The sequence below is a fragment of the Thunnus albacares genome, chromosome 14 (assembly GCF_914725855.1).
Source record: "Thunnus albacares chromosome 14, fThuAlb1.1, whole genome shotgun sequence".
In the NCBI taxonomy this organism is placed as follows: domain Eukaryota; kingdom Metazoa; phylum Chordata; class Actinopteri; order Scombriformes; family Scombridae; genus Thunnus; species Thunnus albacares.
In genome coordinates this window covers 6,403,438-6,417,607 of record NC_058119.1, presented here as the reverse complement: position 1 = coordinate 6,417,607, position 14,170 = coordinate 6,403,438, and the positions used below count along the sequence as shown (strand labels likewise).

The window sequence follows — 14,170 nt, the reverse complement described above, 5'->3', positions numbered from 1 at the left end:
CAAGGGGGAGGGGCGCGGCTGGCATCGCCGAGAGAAGAAACCGTGGCCTCAGAAACCAGAGGGTCATACGTGGAGCAGTCTCAGAGGCCGATAGCCTTGAACAGCTGGTCTCAATAAATCTTGAGGGCTTCTCTAAGAAAATCTAGACGGTTTGTTGCAGTAAACAAGTGTATCAGTGACAAATTCTGCAGAGGAGCTGAAAAGCAGAGGAGCTGTTATACAATTTTACCTCTTGGCAAGGGTCAACAGAAACACAACATGACAATATACTGTACCAACGAGAATCATCCAAACTGGCAGAGCAGAGTAAAAATCCTTCCAGCACAGAAACTGGATGATGTTCTAGGCTATCCCTGATCACTACACTCAACATGTGTTGGATATTTGGCAACCGACTACAGGTAATAGCAGACTTTGAATAATTCATTTTGACTAGATGAAGTGCCAGATGGTTAGGATTTACCAAACTGGGAAAATCCAGACAGTGTTAAGCATGTTGTCACCCACAGAAAATGTACAAAAATCATTCTCAAGTACTTTTCTCTGAGTCTAAACAGTCTCATTTCAGTATCTTTTTGCAGGAAATCTCCACCCATCTGTCTCCATATACTAATTTGCACTTGCTATTGACCCATGTCTGGAATACAGGGCTTCATTCTTCACTTACCAGACCACTGACATGTTTTATTGACTGAAATACAGCAAGAATTTCAGCCAAGTTTTTTATTTTATTGTTCGTGTCAATTAATTCTCCTCACTCTGCAAAATATATCTATATAAGCACATATATATGAGAACAGACAGGGTTTCAGTTAAATATTATCTCTCAACACGTTATGAACAAGTTGACTGTGAAAATAGCTGCATAAGTTTAACACATGAATAAGCAGGGAATTTATTACCTTAATTACACAACTGTCATGAGGCAATAAAGATCGCAGTCCCCCCAAATTTTGGATGCGGTAGCAGAGGGCCTCCGAGAGACTGCTGGGGTTTTTACGACTGGTTTTCACTGGAATTATCAAGCCTAGCACCCTTTCCCTGCCCTCATTGAAATTTTTAATATTAATAGTGGAGGTTTGAAATAAACATATTTCTCACAGACAAGCTCATAAAATACTTTTTTTTTTTTTTTTTTTTAACCTTACACAGGAAAATTAATCCTAATTCAGTCCTGTACTCAGAGAGCATTTGGCGTTAATGGAGGAGGGAATGGAGCTGCTTCAACAGATGGGTACTCTTTGGAAAAACAGTCTCTTCAGTTTCCTTTTTTTTTTTTTCCTTTCTACAGAGGGAGGGACCATGCACCTGATGATGTCCTGCAATGCTTTCTATGTTGCTCTGCAAGGCAGAAAGCAACAGAAATGCTTGTATGCTTTCATTTTAGGCCTTGTAGGCTGATTTTGCAACCATGACTCGTTGCCATAGAATCTCCATGATACCTAACCAACAAAATGTGTTATCTAAGCTTTACTGGTCATTGGAACTAGTTTTTTTTACTTTAACTTTTATTGTATCATTAGATGGTTTATAAGGACACGATCTTTGTTTTGTAAGTGTGTGCTGGTCCATCTTCTATTAACATTTATATTTAAGTTCATATGAAACATTTATTTTAAGTTTACTGTCGGTAGTTTAACCACACCAAGTGACTTCCACTGGTTTCACAAACTGAGATGGCAGTTATTGCTGCTTTAACTGAAGTTTAGCTAGGTATTTACAGCAGTTATGCAGAAGGAAACTGAATTTGAAGATGTCGGTTCGTCAAAGTACATAGTTTTCAATTACAAATAGGGAAAGGCAATAAGTAAATTACATTTTAGCCTTAGCTAAAGTTAGTTGTGGCGATCTCACTGGCTAGATAACAGTTTTTGCCTTCATTTGACAGTATTATTGTCAGTGGAGAAAGACAGAAAACACAGGGAGAGAGAGAGAGAAGTACATGAGAGGAGAATAGCATGCAACAAGGGTCCCACAGCCGGGAGTACAACCGTAGCTGTCGCGGTTACATAGCATGCACCTTAACAATTAGCCCACCGGGGCGCCCAGTTGTGCAGAGAGCAGTGACTGCAGGCTGGGCAACAAAACACAGCCAGAGTGCAGCACCTTTCTCTTTCCTTTTAGCTGATTTAACCTGTCACTTTCACAGAAATTACACCTCTATGGCATAATAATTTCTGTGTGAGGAAACACATGCCAAAAAGTCAAACTCCGGTCTTATTGTAACTTAATTTCGACCAAATACTTCGTCACTGCGTGCGTTTGAGATTTGTAGAGCAGTATGTTCCTATGGAGAGCAGATAAAGTCAACTCACCCCAAAGGGTTTCTCATGTTCACACATACTGTACTCTCCAGGGAGGTCCTGGAACAAGATGGATGTAACTCGAAGCTGCAGCGCCAGAGCCCTCAAACCCCCGAGGCCGGCTAACCTCTGCTCCGCTGCTCTCCGCTCTGCTTGGCCCTGATGTGTGTTTTCACTCTCTTGCTCTCCCCTGATTTCCTGGGCTTATTGAGTCATGATTGCGCACCGGCGCCCAGTGACAGAGGATGTCAGTTGGCTGTCAGGCATTCAGGAGGCTCCAGCTGAATCAACAGTCTGCACAGCGAACGGCTCACTCAAACACACACACACACACACGCACACGCTCAGCATCTCAGTCTCTTTTGTATATGTACATAGAAGAGAAAAGCTATAAAAAATAGGGCTACAAAAATAGACGAAGGAGTTATTTACTACCTCTTATGGACATCATGGAGACATAACCTGAGGCAAGCCGTAAGTTGCGAATGACATCAGAGGGTGATGAAAGATCCTGGCTGAGGATACTCCTCTTTCTGGCCACCATTATCCTCAGCAGACGGGTCCATACATCTCTGTGACGCACTGCAGGAGTTAAAAATATTAGCTCTTTTTCCTGTTCTCTTTTTTCCCCCCCTGCTCATTCCATTCCCTTCCCTTTCACTCCCTTTAGTTCATGACACTGGAAACTTGCCAAGCAAAATGTTGACCCTGATTCCCTAGCGTCACTCGTGGTGCTGGTGTTGCAGGATCTCGGCTCTGGCCATGAGCAGAGCGGCACTACTATTGGTTGTCGAGAGCCAACAGGTAGCTTACCTTAGAGAATTAGCTGACGCGCTATTCGCCGGTCAAAATTGCACTCCCCGTAGCGTAGAACTCTTTTTTAAGCTTGAGAAAAAGCTTTTTCCTAATTTTACTTTCCACGCTGTCTATCCCCGAGTCTCCAAGGAGACAGTCCAACAGGATTTATCTTCAAAGAGGCTTGACATGTCTAATGTGCCTGCTGGTCAGTCACGAAGGGGTCAAGCTATTCTCAGAACCTCCAGTGGAAAAAACCAATTCAGCATCCAATACACCAAATGAGCCCACTTGATCTCCTTTCATTCAACAAAATTCACGTCAATTCAAAAATAAACAGTCTACTGAATTTTTACAAGGACATTCACAGAGGAGTACCCACACACTCTAAATGCGGACGGAAATAAACCATCTGACCCCTTATTTTCTTTCCATCTGGGTGTGTGTGTGAGAGTGAACTCTCTATAGATTCTTTATTTGTGGGTAACTGGTCACCGCTGCTCCCCAAATGCCAACAGGGCCCTGGCACAGACGGGAGACTGGCACTGTGTGACATCACATCCTGTCATTGTGTTGAGAACGCAGGCAGAGCTGAGCCGACAAGAGAGTGGGCCAGTAACATCCCAATCAAGTCTCGGGCTGCGTTCAGTCCACCAAGAAAAACACAACTTACAATTAGAGGAAAACTATAAGAAGAACAGCAGACTTTAGCCCAGACATATGAGTCATGAGAGATAATAACTAAACAACAGCCAGTTGCTTCTGTCATGGGTTGGTAATCGCTATGAAAAATGTGTTTTGACAATTTTCTAATTGCATCTGTTGAATGTCAAACCACATTTATCCTTGAATGGTCTAAACAATTTTATCTCTATACAAACTACTGTAAATAATGTGAATGTAAATACAAAGTTCAGTCTGGAATGTTGTAATAAAAAGACCTAATGACAGAGATACTGAGCTACATTTCATGAAAATATTACATTTCTCTTAAATAATCATTATTATTTGTTAAAGCTTTATTACCGCTGAAGCCGCAGCGAGTTTTATTCATTTCCTTTAGGAGATTTGAATGCACTGATATATGCGGTCAGCTAATAAGTGCTTGGGAATTACAGTACTGCAATTTCTGCCAAGATTTGTTTGAGATAATACAGAAACAAAGTTACAGACTCATTTCATAGTTTGTCCACCAGAGAGGACTGACAAGTTTACTTTTTAAATGTAAAATGTCCTGTTCAGTACGTTCAGATGTCGTTGATATAAGGTGATACATTTTCATATTAGGAGGAGGTGTGATGGGCGGATGGACTTAGCTGCAGGAGACCTCTGTTTGTTTCCCACTTCCAACCGTGAGTGTCACGTTTCCAACTGTGAGTCGGGACAGTTTTTAAAAACTGTAACTTCAATCGTCGTGGTATTTACTGTTGCCATGACAACAAAGGTTGCAAGGTTAACATAAAGGAAGTAACTTTAACCCACACCACATTCCAAGTGATCATTTTAACCCAAACCACGATCTTTCCCTAACTATAGCCAAGTGGTTTTCGTGTCTAAACCTAACCAGACATTAACCACAGCCTTGTCACACCATAAAACATCAATTACTGCCAATAGAAGCAGCATATTAGAAAACACTCCTATGAGTCGTTCTGGAAACGTCAGTGTGAGTCGTTCTGGAGTGCAGGTACAGTCAACCAACAGTATGTGGTGATTTCATTATGAGTAAGTGTTGAACCTGTGACGAGGGCTCACAAGCAGTCATTGTTAAACAGCCAGATATTCAGTCCTCCTGCAACTCCCTGTGTCTGTATCTCACAGAAGTTGCTGATTCACATTAGTTAGAAAAATGAAGTCCGGTTGCAAATGTGAGTCATCACTGATCCTAAGTGTCTGAATAAATAAAATCCAAAGAGATTTCTAATCTGTCTTGATATGTGTTTGATATAAATCTCAGACTCCTTCCCTCAGCTATATTCACCACCACTACCTCTTGTAAATAGATCTGTTCTGCTTAAATGTTGTTTTGACATCTACATGGGCACCTTCCTAGAAGACTGATAACTCTCCTACTACTGGATAATTCCAGTCCATGGATGGTAGCAACTGCCTCTTTCAAGTCTTTCCACAGTTTATTTTTTTCATTTTATTATATTTATTTAATCCTCACCTGTAAGCCTATGGGATTGGCAAAACAGCCTGACCTTACAGACTCATTGAAATGTTATTACTTTGCTTCAGTCATGCATGTGCTTTTAGACACCTGTCAGTTTCCAGCAAGGTTGTGGTTGACAGTTTTCCAAGTCAGTGGTTGTTGGTTTGTTATCATCCATCAGGCTCTCGTGACTCTCTGGGCTGGGAGGAGATGTACTTCACTCTGTGGTGCATGAAAGCACCATGGAGTGGGCACTTCTGCTTTAACCAGTGTGTATATGTGGAAAGATTAGGGAATGTATAAATTACAATTAGATTTTGAAATGTATGTTGGCATATTGAGCCAGCTTCATTACATGGCTAAAATAGATCACTTCAAGTAATGGATTAAATAGTTAGCTAGTTTAAAAGTATGCTTGATGGCTGATACTCCTTAAAGTAATTGTTGAAATACTTAGCTAAAGTAATTGACAAATGGTTGAAATACCTAAAGTAATGGAAATGGTTTAAATAGTTTGCTTAAAGTAATGGCTACATAGTTGGAATCATAATGGATAAATGGTGTAAATATTTACCTAATAGGTAAATAAATGGTTGAATTTTGCAGTTGAATTACATAAACATATTGTAACAATATCCACTTTCATATAATTAATCATGTTGATTAACATTCCATTTAAAATCAGTTGAAATGAACACATCTGGAACATGTTGGCTGTGGAGACACTTCAGACAGATTTCTTTCCACTAAATAAGAACAAAGAAATAGTTTTGCGACATGAAAATCTTTGTTGTTTCTAATACAGTATAGAATGAATTTCTAAAATTCAGTTTGATTCTTTTTTGTGCCCTACTGAAAAAGACATCACTCCTTTCCAATTAAGGCTTTGAGATTGAATGCTGCTTCAAGTACATTTTTTTTTGCAGCGTGTTGGAGATAGTGCCTGGGTCCAGAGTGGCAGATAAGAGCCCACTAAATAACAAGGAGCAGCTAGCAGGCCAATCTGTCCAGGGATAAGACAACCCCTGAGGACTGTGGCCCTCAACTTCAGTGACAAGTTAATCTAGAGAGGGCTGCTCTTCAACTGGACTTATTCCTTTGAGTGTGTGTGTGTGTGTGTGTATGTGTGTGTGTGTGAGAAGACACGTCTGCACCAGGTGTTTGTGCAGCACACACATTGCACTGCAAGCTTTGACATTAAAATCATAGCTCTCTTAACATCTTCCCGCCCCCCCCCCCCCCCTACATATAAATACTACACTGACCCTGCTTTTACTGTCCCCAGACGCCTGCATTCCTGTATAATGAACTGAAGAGACAGCAGGTAGTATTATTTGAGAGGGAATATTAGAGGATTTATATTGATCAATAACTTCATATTATGTGTTGGAGCATAAAGAGTACCAGGGGAGACATCTGTCTCATCTGAATACATTCCCATTTATAGACTGGAAACCTGACACTTGCTGAGTCTGATATCTACCTTTTCCATTGCCTACAGCAATATGAGTAACATAATATATTATGTGAGTGTATGTCTGTATGTATTTTCTCTAAGTGCATCATGTGCTGCTTAGAGATCCAGATGTCTATGAGTGTGCTTAACCTCCTGTTTGTCTATACGAATGTTAAGTCATGCACTTATAATTGTGTATCTGCTCGCTTGTCAGTGTGCGCACGTGTTTGCCTGCACTGTGTGAGGTTGCGTCCGTGTTTATATCTACTTGCTCTTAATTAGGGGAAGCAGTGAGCATTGCAGTTCTGGAGGGGATTTTATGGCTATGTAAACATCATACATCATGATTCAGCGAGGTGCGGCGAGCGCAGCCCAGCGGCTGCCAAATTTCACTTAGATTGCTGTCTAGATGGCGACAGTGGATGGTGACACAGCCAACATGGAAGTGATGACGGATTTGTTTCTCTGGGTCAGAACACATGTGGGTGGACGAGATTTAAAAAGGAAACATGTGTTTTTAGGTATTTTCGCTTCAAATATGACATATGCTCTGAGTGAAAGCAAAAGATTTAGTCACATATTTCATCATAAAATTGTGTTTCTTAAGCCAACGGCAGAGTAGTAGCGTCAGTGCAATATCTCAAAGAAAGATCTCTTCATTAGTATCAAGGATATGACAACCGAAACTCCGATCAGTACAGCGTTGTCAAAATAATTATGATAGCTTGGTTTGATTATTACAAACAAAGGAGCCTGTGGAGAAGCTATGTAGCTTCTATTATATCCATCATCTCCTTTTCCTTTTTATTTGTGCTGAAGAGGATAAATACATTGGAAGCAGTTTTTCCATCAGCATTTCAGTCGTTTCACTATCTGCCACTGGCACAGACTCTGAAAGCTTTAGTTCAGTTTATGACGGATGAGTACTTCTTTGCAATCCATCACATGTACCACCGAATCTAGCGCTGTGGCACAAAAAAGCTGCGCTGCCTTTTATTGTAGATGTTATAACAAGTTTCAGCGTTACCTGTATTTATAGAAGCAAAAATCAATTCAGTTTACAGTTTACAGTAAAGGTCCTATTTGTTTCGAACAGTCCCACAATATCCATTCAGGCTATTCATTTCACTGCAGGCTGACAGATATTCAACCTGCTGGCTGTTGTAGCGCCGCCACAACACTTGATGGATGTGTTGTGCGTTATCAGGCAGTGTTGTGCATTCATTATATATCTGAAGTTTTACATGCTCGTACTCACTTTGTCACAGAAAATGACAATCACGGCGAGGAGAAGGTGTGCGCTGGGAATTGCTCCGCTACAATATATTACAGAATGCAAATTTGTATAAGACTACAGGGAAGGTGAGGACTGCTTTTCTATGACGACCCCGGGAAAAGACACTTGAGTTCTGTTGGTGAAGTTATTACTGTCTTTGTTAGAAACAAACACCGCCACTGGAAACATGTAAGGAAAAGAGTAAAGCTGATAAAGAAGACCAAACACAGTCTCCACACAGCCCTTGTAGTGCCTATGCATTTTTAAATTCTGGGCCTCTAGTTCCAATAGGATTCTATCATCAAGGTACATATGTATCAAAAGTCTTTATGTTACCACACTGCTCTGATCAATGCCTCCAAGAGCTCCCTTTGAAAACACTAGAAAATGTCTCACACTCGTTTTCTGAAGGAGTGTTGAAATGTAAACATTTTACTGTGATTATATTAAAAACATATAGTTTAAGTTGATATACAAAACAAGAAGAAAGCACTGAATGCCAAATAACACCACAGTAAACACCCGTATGCAGCAAAATACAAGTAAAAGAGTCCTGAAACAATCCATTTACTGATTAGTCTCAGACAGAAAATTAATTGGCAACAATTCTGATAGTTGATTAATTGTTTAAGTTTCACTGCCAATAAATAGTGCAAAATATTCACTGGTTACAGCTTCTTGAATGTGAAGATTTATTTTCTCTGTTTCATATGTTCATATGTTATGCTGGTTGTTTTGAAGTTTTGGACAGTTGGTTTGACACAAAAGACAATTTGTGAAAAAGAAGTCTTCTGGGAAATTGTGATGTGCATTTTTTTCTACTATTTTCTGAAAGTGTAAAGACTAAAGAATAAATTACTTATTATTAGTTACTGGAAAAAAATCCTGAAAACTTAATTCATGATGGCAATAATCAATACCTGAGCTGAAGGGCTAAATGTTTTATTTATTTATTGACATGTATAGCAGGATAAGGAGGAGAGGGGAGTGACTTTACTTTAGTCAAAATCACATTGATTTTCTTCCTGAAGAGGAAGCAGCACAGAGCTTCAACCAAACTCTGTACGCTTCAGTCTGTATGTGTTTGTCTTTGCTCTTGTTTTCAGATAAACTTGTTGTTTTTTTATCACAGAACATTCTGACATTCCAGAAAATGACAGAGTTCTTCTACAGTATGACATCATAGAGCTGCATTCTATCAGAACAGGTTTATGAGTGAGAACTTCAGCCAGAAATCATTTCAGTATCATCTGTTCAGACAGGAGACACGAGAAACACAAAGTCAATCTGCGCCACGCTTCCTTTGAATTAGCAAAACTTGACAAAGAAACATGCGAAAGCATAGAAATAGAAAACGGTCATCAGCGACCTCAAGAAAAGAGGAAAAGAAAAGAGGTGAGAGACTAAACACACCAACATGTTCTCACATATTAAACACTGGAAAAAGTCATGATACTACTGAATATGTTGACATATGGTGTCACATCTGTTTTTCAGGTATTATTTGTGATGAGGTTCATATTAAATTATATTAGTTGGTAAAAATCTCACAGTTAAGTGTAAATTTAAAGGAGCAGACCACATGCTCTGTATTCATCTAAATTAGACCAAATACAGTTGTATAAGAAAGAAATCTGCTTTTGAGCTTGATGTCAAAAGAGAAATTTTACTTTTACAAAAATGTACAATTCAGTGAAAACTGCAGAAAGGACTTGTGATCATTTATAACACAATATTGACACATTGATGATGTGCTGTGATTACAGAGTTGGTTTTGTACTCAGTTTAATGCTCTTGACTAATCTGTTATTCTTTGAGGAGGCTCCTCATTTAAATGGTCTGGAACTCGTCCTCTCCAGATAGTATAGTTGTGTGTTCGTACGTGATGTGTTGACTGAACGTAGTGATTTACATTTTCTCTCCATGTTTTGAAGCACCTGTTAACTCAGAGCTACAACCCAATGACGTGCTGAGAAGCAGTTGGAGTGAATACCTGCTTCAGCACTTCATGTTTGATGGGTTCTTCAGCAGAGTCGCTCGCTGTCAAGACAAAAACACCAAAGACACTGTGGCCCTCAAGATCTTCAAGAAGAGGAGCAATGACTCCCAGGAGCCCAACAGAGAGGTGGATCATCTGAGTCTTTCTGAGTCTTTGAGCAGCACATTTCATTACATATCTAACATTAACTGTTCGCTGTATCAACTGTCTAATTTCTCCTTGTTTCTCTCCAGCTGGCCATGCTGAAAATGATCCGTGGTCTTGATCCGCTCAACGTCGTTCGATTCTGTGAGAGTTTCGAACACATGGGGAAGATGTGTCTTGCATTTGAAATGCTGGACAAGAATCTCCACGAGCTGCTGAAGGAGAGACGCGGCAACCCGCTCTCTCTTCAGCAAATCAGATCTATCACAGAACAGGTGTGTGGCTCTGATCCTTCTATCAAAAAGCAGTGATATATGTGCATCAATGGAAGCAGCGCACCAGCTTTTGAACAACAACTTTCAGAACCTTGCAGATTTTCAACTGTGGCGTCTTTATTTCTTCTTCTGTCCCTTCAGCTGGTCTCTGCACTCGGAGCTCTGAAGACTGTTGGTGTGATTCATACAAATATCACACCACAAAACATCATGCTGGTTAACCAAAAAGAAACTCCCTTCAGAGTCAAACTCATTGACTTTAGTTCAGCCATCAAAGCTGCTGAAGTCAAGCGAGGCCTCATCATGCAGCCTGTCGCATACAGGTGAGATACAGATTTGTCTTTCTGATGGTTTACATCATTCTTTCATGACTGTAATTGATATATTTAATGTGACTGAACAATCACACTCATGTTACTTTATATAATTTGCATTATTTTAGTATCTTCTCATTAAGTTGTACCATCACAAACATGATTACTGCTGACTTGTCAAACTGTGCAGGAATTGTTTGTAACATGTTCTAAAATGTGCTTCTCTTCTTCCTCCCTCAGGTCTCCTGAAGTGATTCTGGGTCTTCCCATCTCAGAGGCTGCAGATATGTGGTCTCTGGGTGGTGTTCTGGCAACCCTGTACCTTGGCAGTGTGCCGTTCCCTCAGCGGTGCCAGTATTACCTGGTGTGTAATCTAATACACCTGGATTTATTTGTGCAGCTCCATGTCCAAACACTAACAGAAATATGGTGTATCTTGTTGGCTGATGTCATTTTCTATATTCTTTCTCCAGATGAAGACTATGGTGCAGACACTGGGTCAGCCGGAGGACCAGATCCTAGATGATGGCACCCACACACTGCTCTATTTCAGCCAGAACCAGGACTCCACAAAGCCAGCATGGAGGCTAAAGGTATGAAAGTCTGTCCTGCAGCACTTAAAGCAGGTTGGATATTGTTCCCTTGATTTGGTATAAACTATGAAAAAGTACCTCACATATATTCTTTGTTGTTTTAGACGGCTGATGAGCACAAGGCTGTGACTGGCTTCCCACCCCAAAATCACAGAGGCAGCTCAACCAGGTTCAGCAGCCTGGATGACTTGTGATGGTAGGTGGTCCTCACTTTACTGTACAAGTACAAATAAATACTGAATTAACAGCAATATTCTGGGAGTTATGAAGTTCATCCAATGACTTTGTTTCCAAATGCAGCTGTACCCAGAGGCAGAGAAGATTGAGGAAAGGACAGAGTTTGTTTGCCTGCTGAAGCAGATGCTGTGTCTGAATCCTCACAAGAGAATAACCCCAAGTCAAGCTCTGGGTCACCTGTTTATAACCATGAGCCAACGGGGTGACGATGATGATGCCATCTCTCAGTAAGTGGTCCTGTGGTTAAGTTCATAGATAAAGTGATGGTAAATTGATTGAAGGATTCATTCATTCATTCCTTTGTCATCATGCTTCATCCAGTGAGACAGCCTCACCTGCTCTTACAAGTCATCAAGAGCCACAAGATGATGGTAGCTCAGCAGCAGTGGACACAGTTGCCATCCCGACTACAAGAGATGGAGACTCTGCTGTGACTGAATCAAGAGATGAAGATTCAGCTGAAAGTCGCTCAAATGGTAGAGATCCAGATGATGAGCCCTCAGATGGTGCAGCTGATGAAGCTGCAGTCACCTCTGCCTCCACAGATGAAGTATCTACTGCACCTGTACTGACTGACCTGTATGACGCTGTTTCAGCTGACAAAGGTCCAGTCACCACATCTGCAGCTGAAGAGGTTTCAGCTTCACCTTTAACTGCTGACTTGAATGATGCTGATTCAAGTAAAGAGGCTGAAAGTCGCTCAAATGGTAGAGATCCAGATGATGAGCCCTCAGCTGGCGCCGCTGGTGCAGCTCATGAAGCTGCAGTCACCTCTGCCTCCACAGATGAAGTATCTATTGCACCTGTACCGACTGACCTGTATGACGCTGTTTCAGCTGACGAAGGTCCAGTCACTACATCTGCAAGTGATGGAGCTTTAACTGCACCTCCAAGAAACGACTCTGATGCTGCTGCTGGTGCAGCAGATGAAACTGTAGTCACCTCTGCCTCTATTGATGAAGCTTCAACAGCATCTCTCAAGACTGACCTGTATGATGCTGTTTCAGCTGACAAAGGTCCAGTCACTGCATCCTCAGCTGATGAAGCCTCAGCTACACTTCCAGAGACTGACACAGATGAAGCTGGTCCAGCTGATAAACATACAGTCATGGACTCTGGTGGAGTCTCAGCCACCAGCTCTAGAAACACTCAGAGGAAGCCGCTGAAAAGGATCAAGAGATTCTTTGGCAGGATGTTTAGAGCCCTGTGCTGCTGTTGTTGCTCTGTACATGTTGAGGAATAATTCTATGTAACTTCATTTTCTGTGTAATTTAATTTAATTAATTTAATTAAAAAATAAATGCATAAAAATATCAACTGAATTGAATGTATGAATATGTAAGCAACTGCAAGAGCCATCATAGTAGCAGCCACAGCAGTGGTCTCAATGGCAGCAGGAAAAGTGATGGTAGTAGCTAGAAGTAACAGTAGTACTGCAGTAGTAGTTTTATTAATGTAGTTAACTTGTTAACTTGGGTTCGGGAGCAGAACCACGCCTGAACCACACCTCTAATCACCTGCCAAGCCTATTATACCGGGTCAACCAATCCTACCCTGTTTGTCTCAAATTTCTCAATATCAGACAGACCGTGCTTCTCGCCTAAACACGTTATACAAAACTTGATTTAAACAAAGACACAATTAAAAAAAATGTTACTACTTACCATGGATCCAGACGGCGATCTGTTCGACACCGGTCCACCAGACTCGCAGCAGCAACCAGAAAGCAGCCGAACACCCCGGCGTAGTCGCTTGCGTTCGGTGGTCAGCGTACCTCTGTCCCGCCGGCGTCAACCGCCAATGAGATCTCTCCGACTCCGACCTCGGAGTCCCGCAGATGTCAGGCTTCCTCTCCTCCTTCAGCGAGGGCTGGACACCATAGGCATGGTCGTAGGAGCCAGCTCCAACTCTCCTCAGCGGCAGCTAACCTCATCATGCAGGCTTCCAGCTCCCCGCTCTCCACCACGGCGCACTCGCGGTGCGCCTTCATTTGCGAGTCGGCAGTCTCCGCGTCCACAAACCGGGCCAAATATCAGAGACTGGACCGTTGCTCGCCTCCAACGTTTCGAGGTAAAGGCATCCCAGTTCACCGCAACGCACACAAAGCCGAACTTTTCAGACTGTATTCAGCCTCCACCAACACAGCGACAGACTCCGTACCTCCCGCACTTCCGGGTTCCTCGCCTGAGCCCATGGATGTATTAAAAGAGCTAGATACCGGACTAAAAATGGCGCCCATTCAGTCCCATAGGAATTGCTCGCCTGGCGCATAAATGGATGTATTATAAGAGCTGGATACCGGAGTAAAAATAGCGCCCGTTCAGTCGTGTAGGAATTGCTCGCCTGGCGCATACGCCAAACAAAGCTTCTGGCTTCCGGGTTTGCTTCCGCGTTGTGCGGCCCACTGAATATGCGCAGTAGTGTTTCCCCTGTTGGCCCCGCCCGCGAGCTCCCGCTCGTCCCATAGACTTTACATTATGATGACGTCACGGATTTTTAAATCGCTTTTCTCGGCTCAAGGAAAGTTTGACAGACATAAAAACTCCATGGATCAAAAGTTCATAATAGAAACAGTCATAATTGACGTTGTTTGCGGTTCGAGGGGTCCTGTCAACAGTTTTAC

The 14,170-nt window shown here is 41.8% G+C and overlaps 2 protein-coding genes across 11 annotated transcripts in view; one reads left to right on the top strand and one right to left on the bottom strand.

Annotated features, from left to right (window-relative positions):
- The window catches only part of LOC122996546 (adhesion G protein-coupled receptor A1), a 181,645-nt gene extending 168,341 nt beyond the window's left edge, over positions 1–13,304 (bottom strand). For 2 of the 10 annotated variants that reach the window (XM_044372032.1, XM_044372033.1), the window contains exons 1-3: positions 13,212–13,302; positions 2,739–2,885; positions 2,316–2,616 (exon numbers count right to left, since the gene is read on the bottom strand). The gene's annotated coding sequence lies outside the window, so the exon portion shown is untranslated. Of the gene's footprint in view, positions 1–2,315; positions 2,617–2,738; positions 2,886–13,211 lie in introns of all 10 variants that reach the window. The other 8 variants (XM_044372035.1, XM_044372037.1, XM_044372036.1 and 5 more) reach the window with 6 other exon arrangements.
- On the top strand, positions 8,955–11,992 carry LOC122996548 (homeodomain-interacting protein kinase 2-like). Its single transcript, XM_044372046.1, has 9 exons — positions 8,955–9,380; positions 9,920–10,110; positions 10,218–10,403; positions 10,545–10,726; positions 10,958–11,081; positions 11,191–11,310; positions 11,415–11,506; positions 11,611–11,774; positions 11,869–11,992. The coding sequence occupies exons 1-7, from the start codon at positions 9,317–9,319 to the stop codon at positions 11,502–11,504; spliced, it is 957 nt and encodes a 318-aa protein (XP_044227981.1). The 5' UTR covers positions 8,955–9,316; the 3' UTR covers positions 11,505–11,506; positions 11,611–11,774; positions 11,869–11,992.
- Positions 13,305–14,170: the final 866 nt, after the last annotated feature.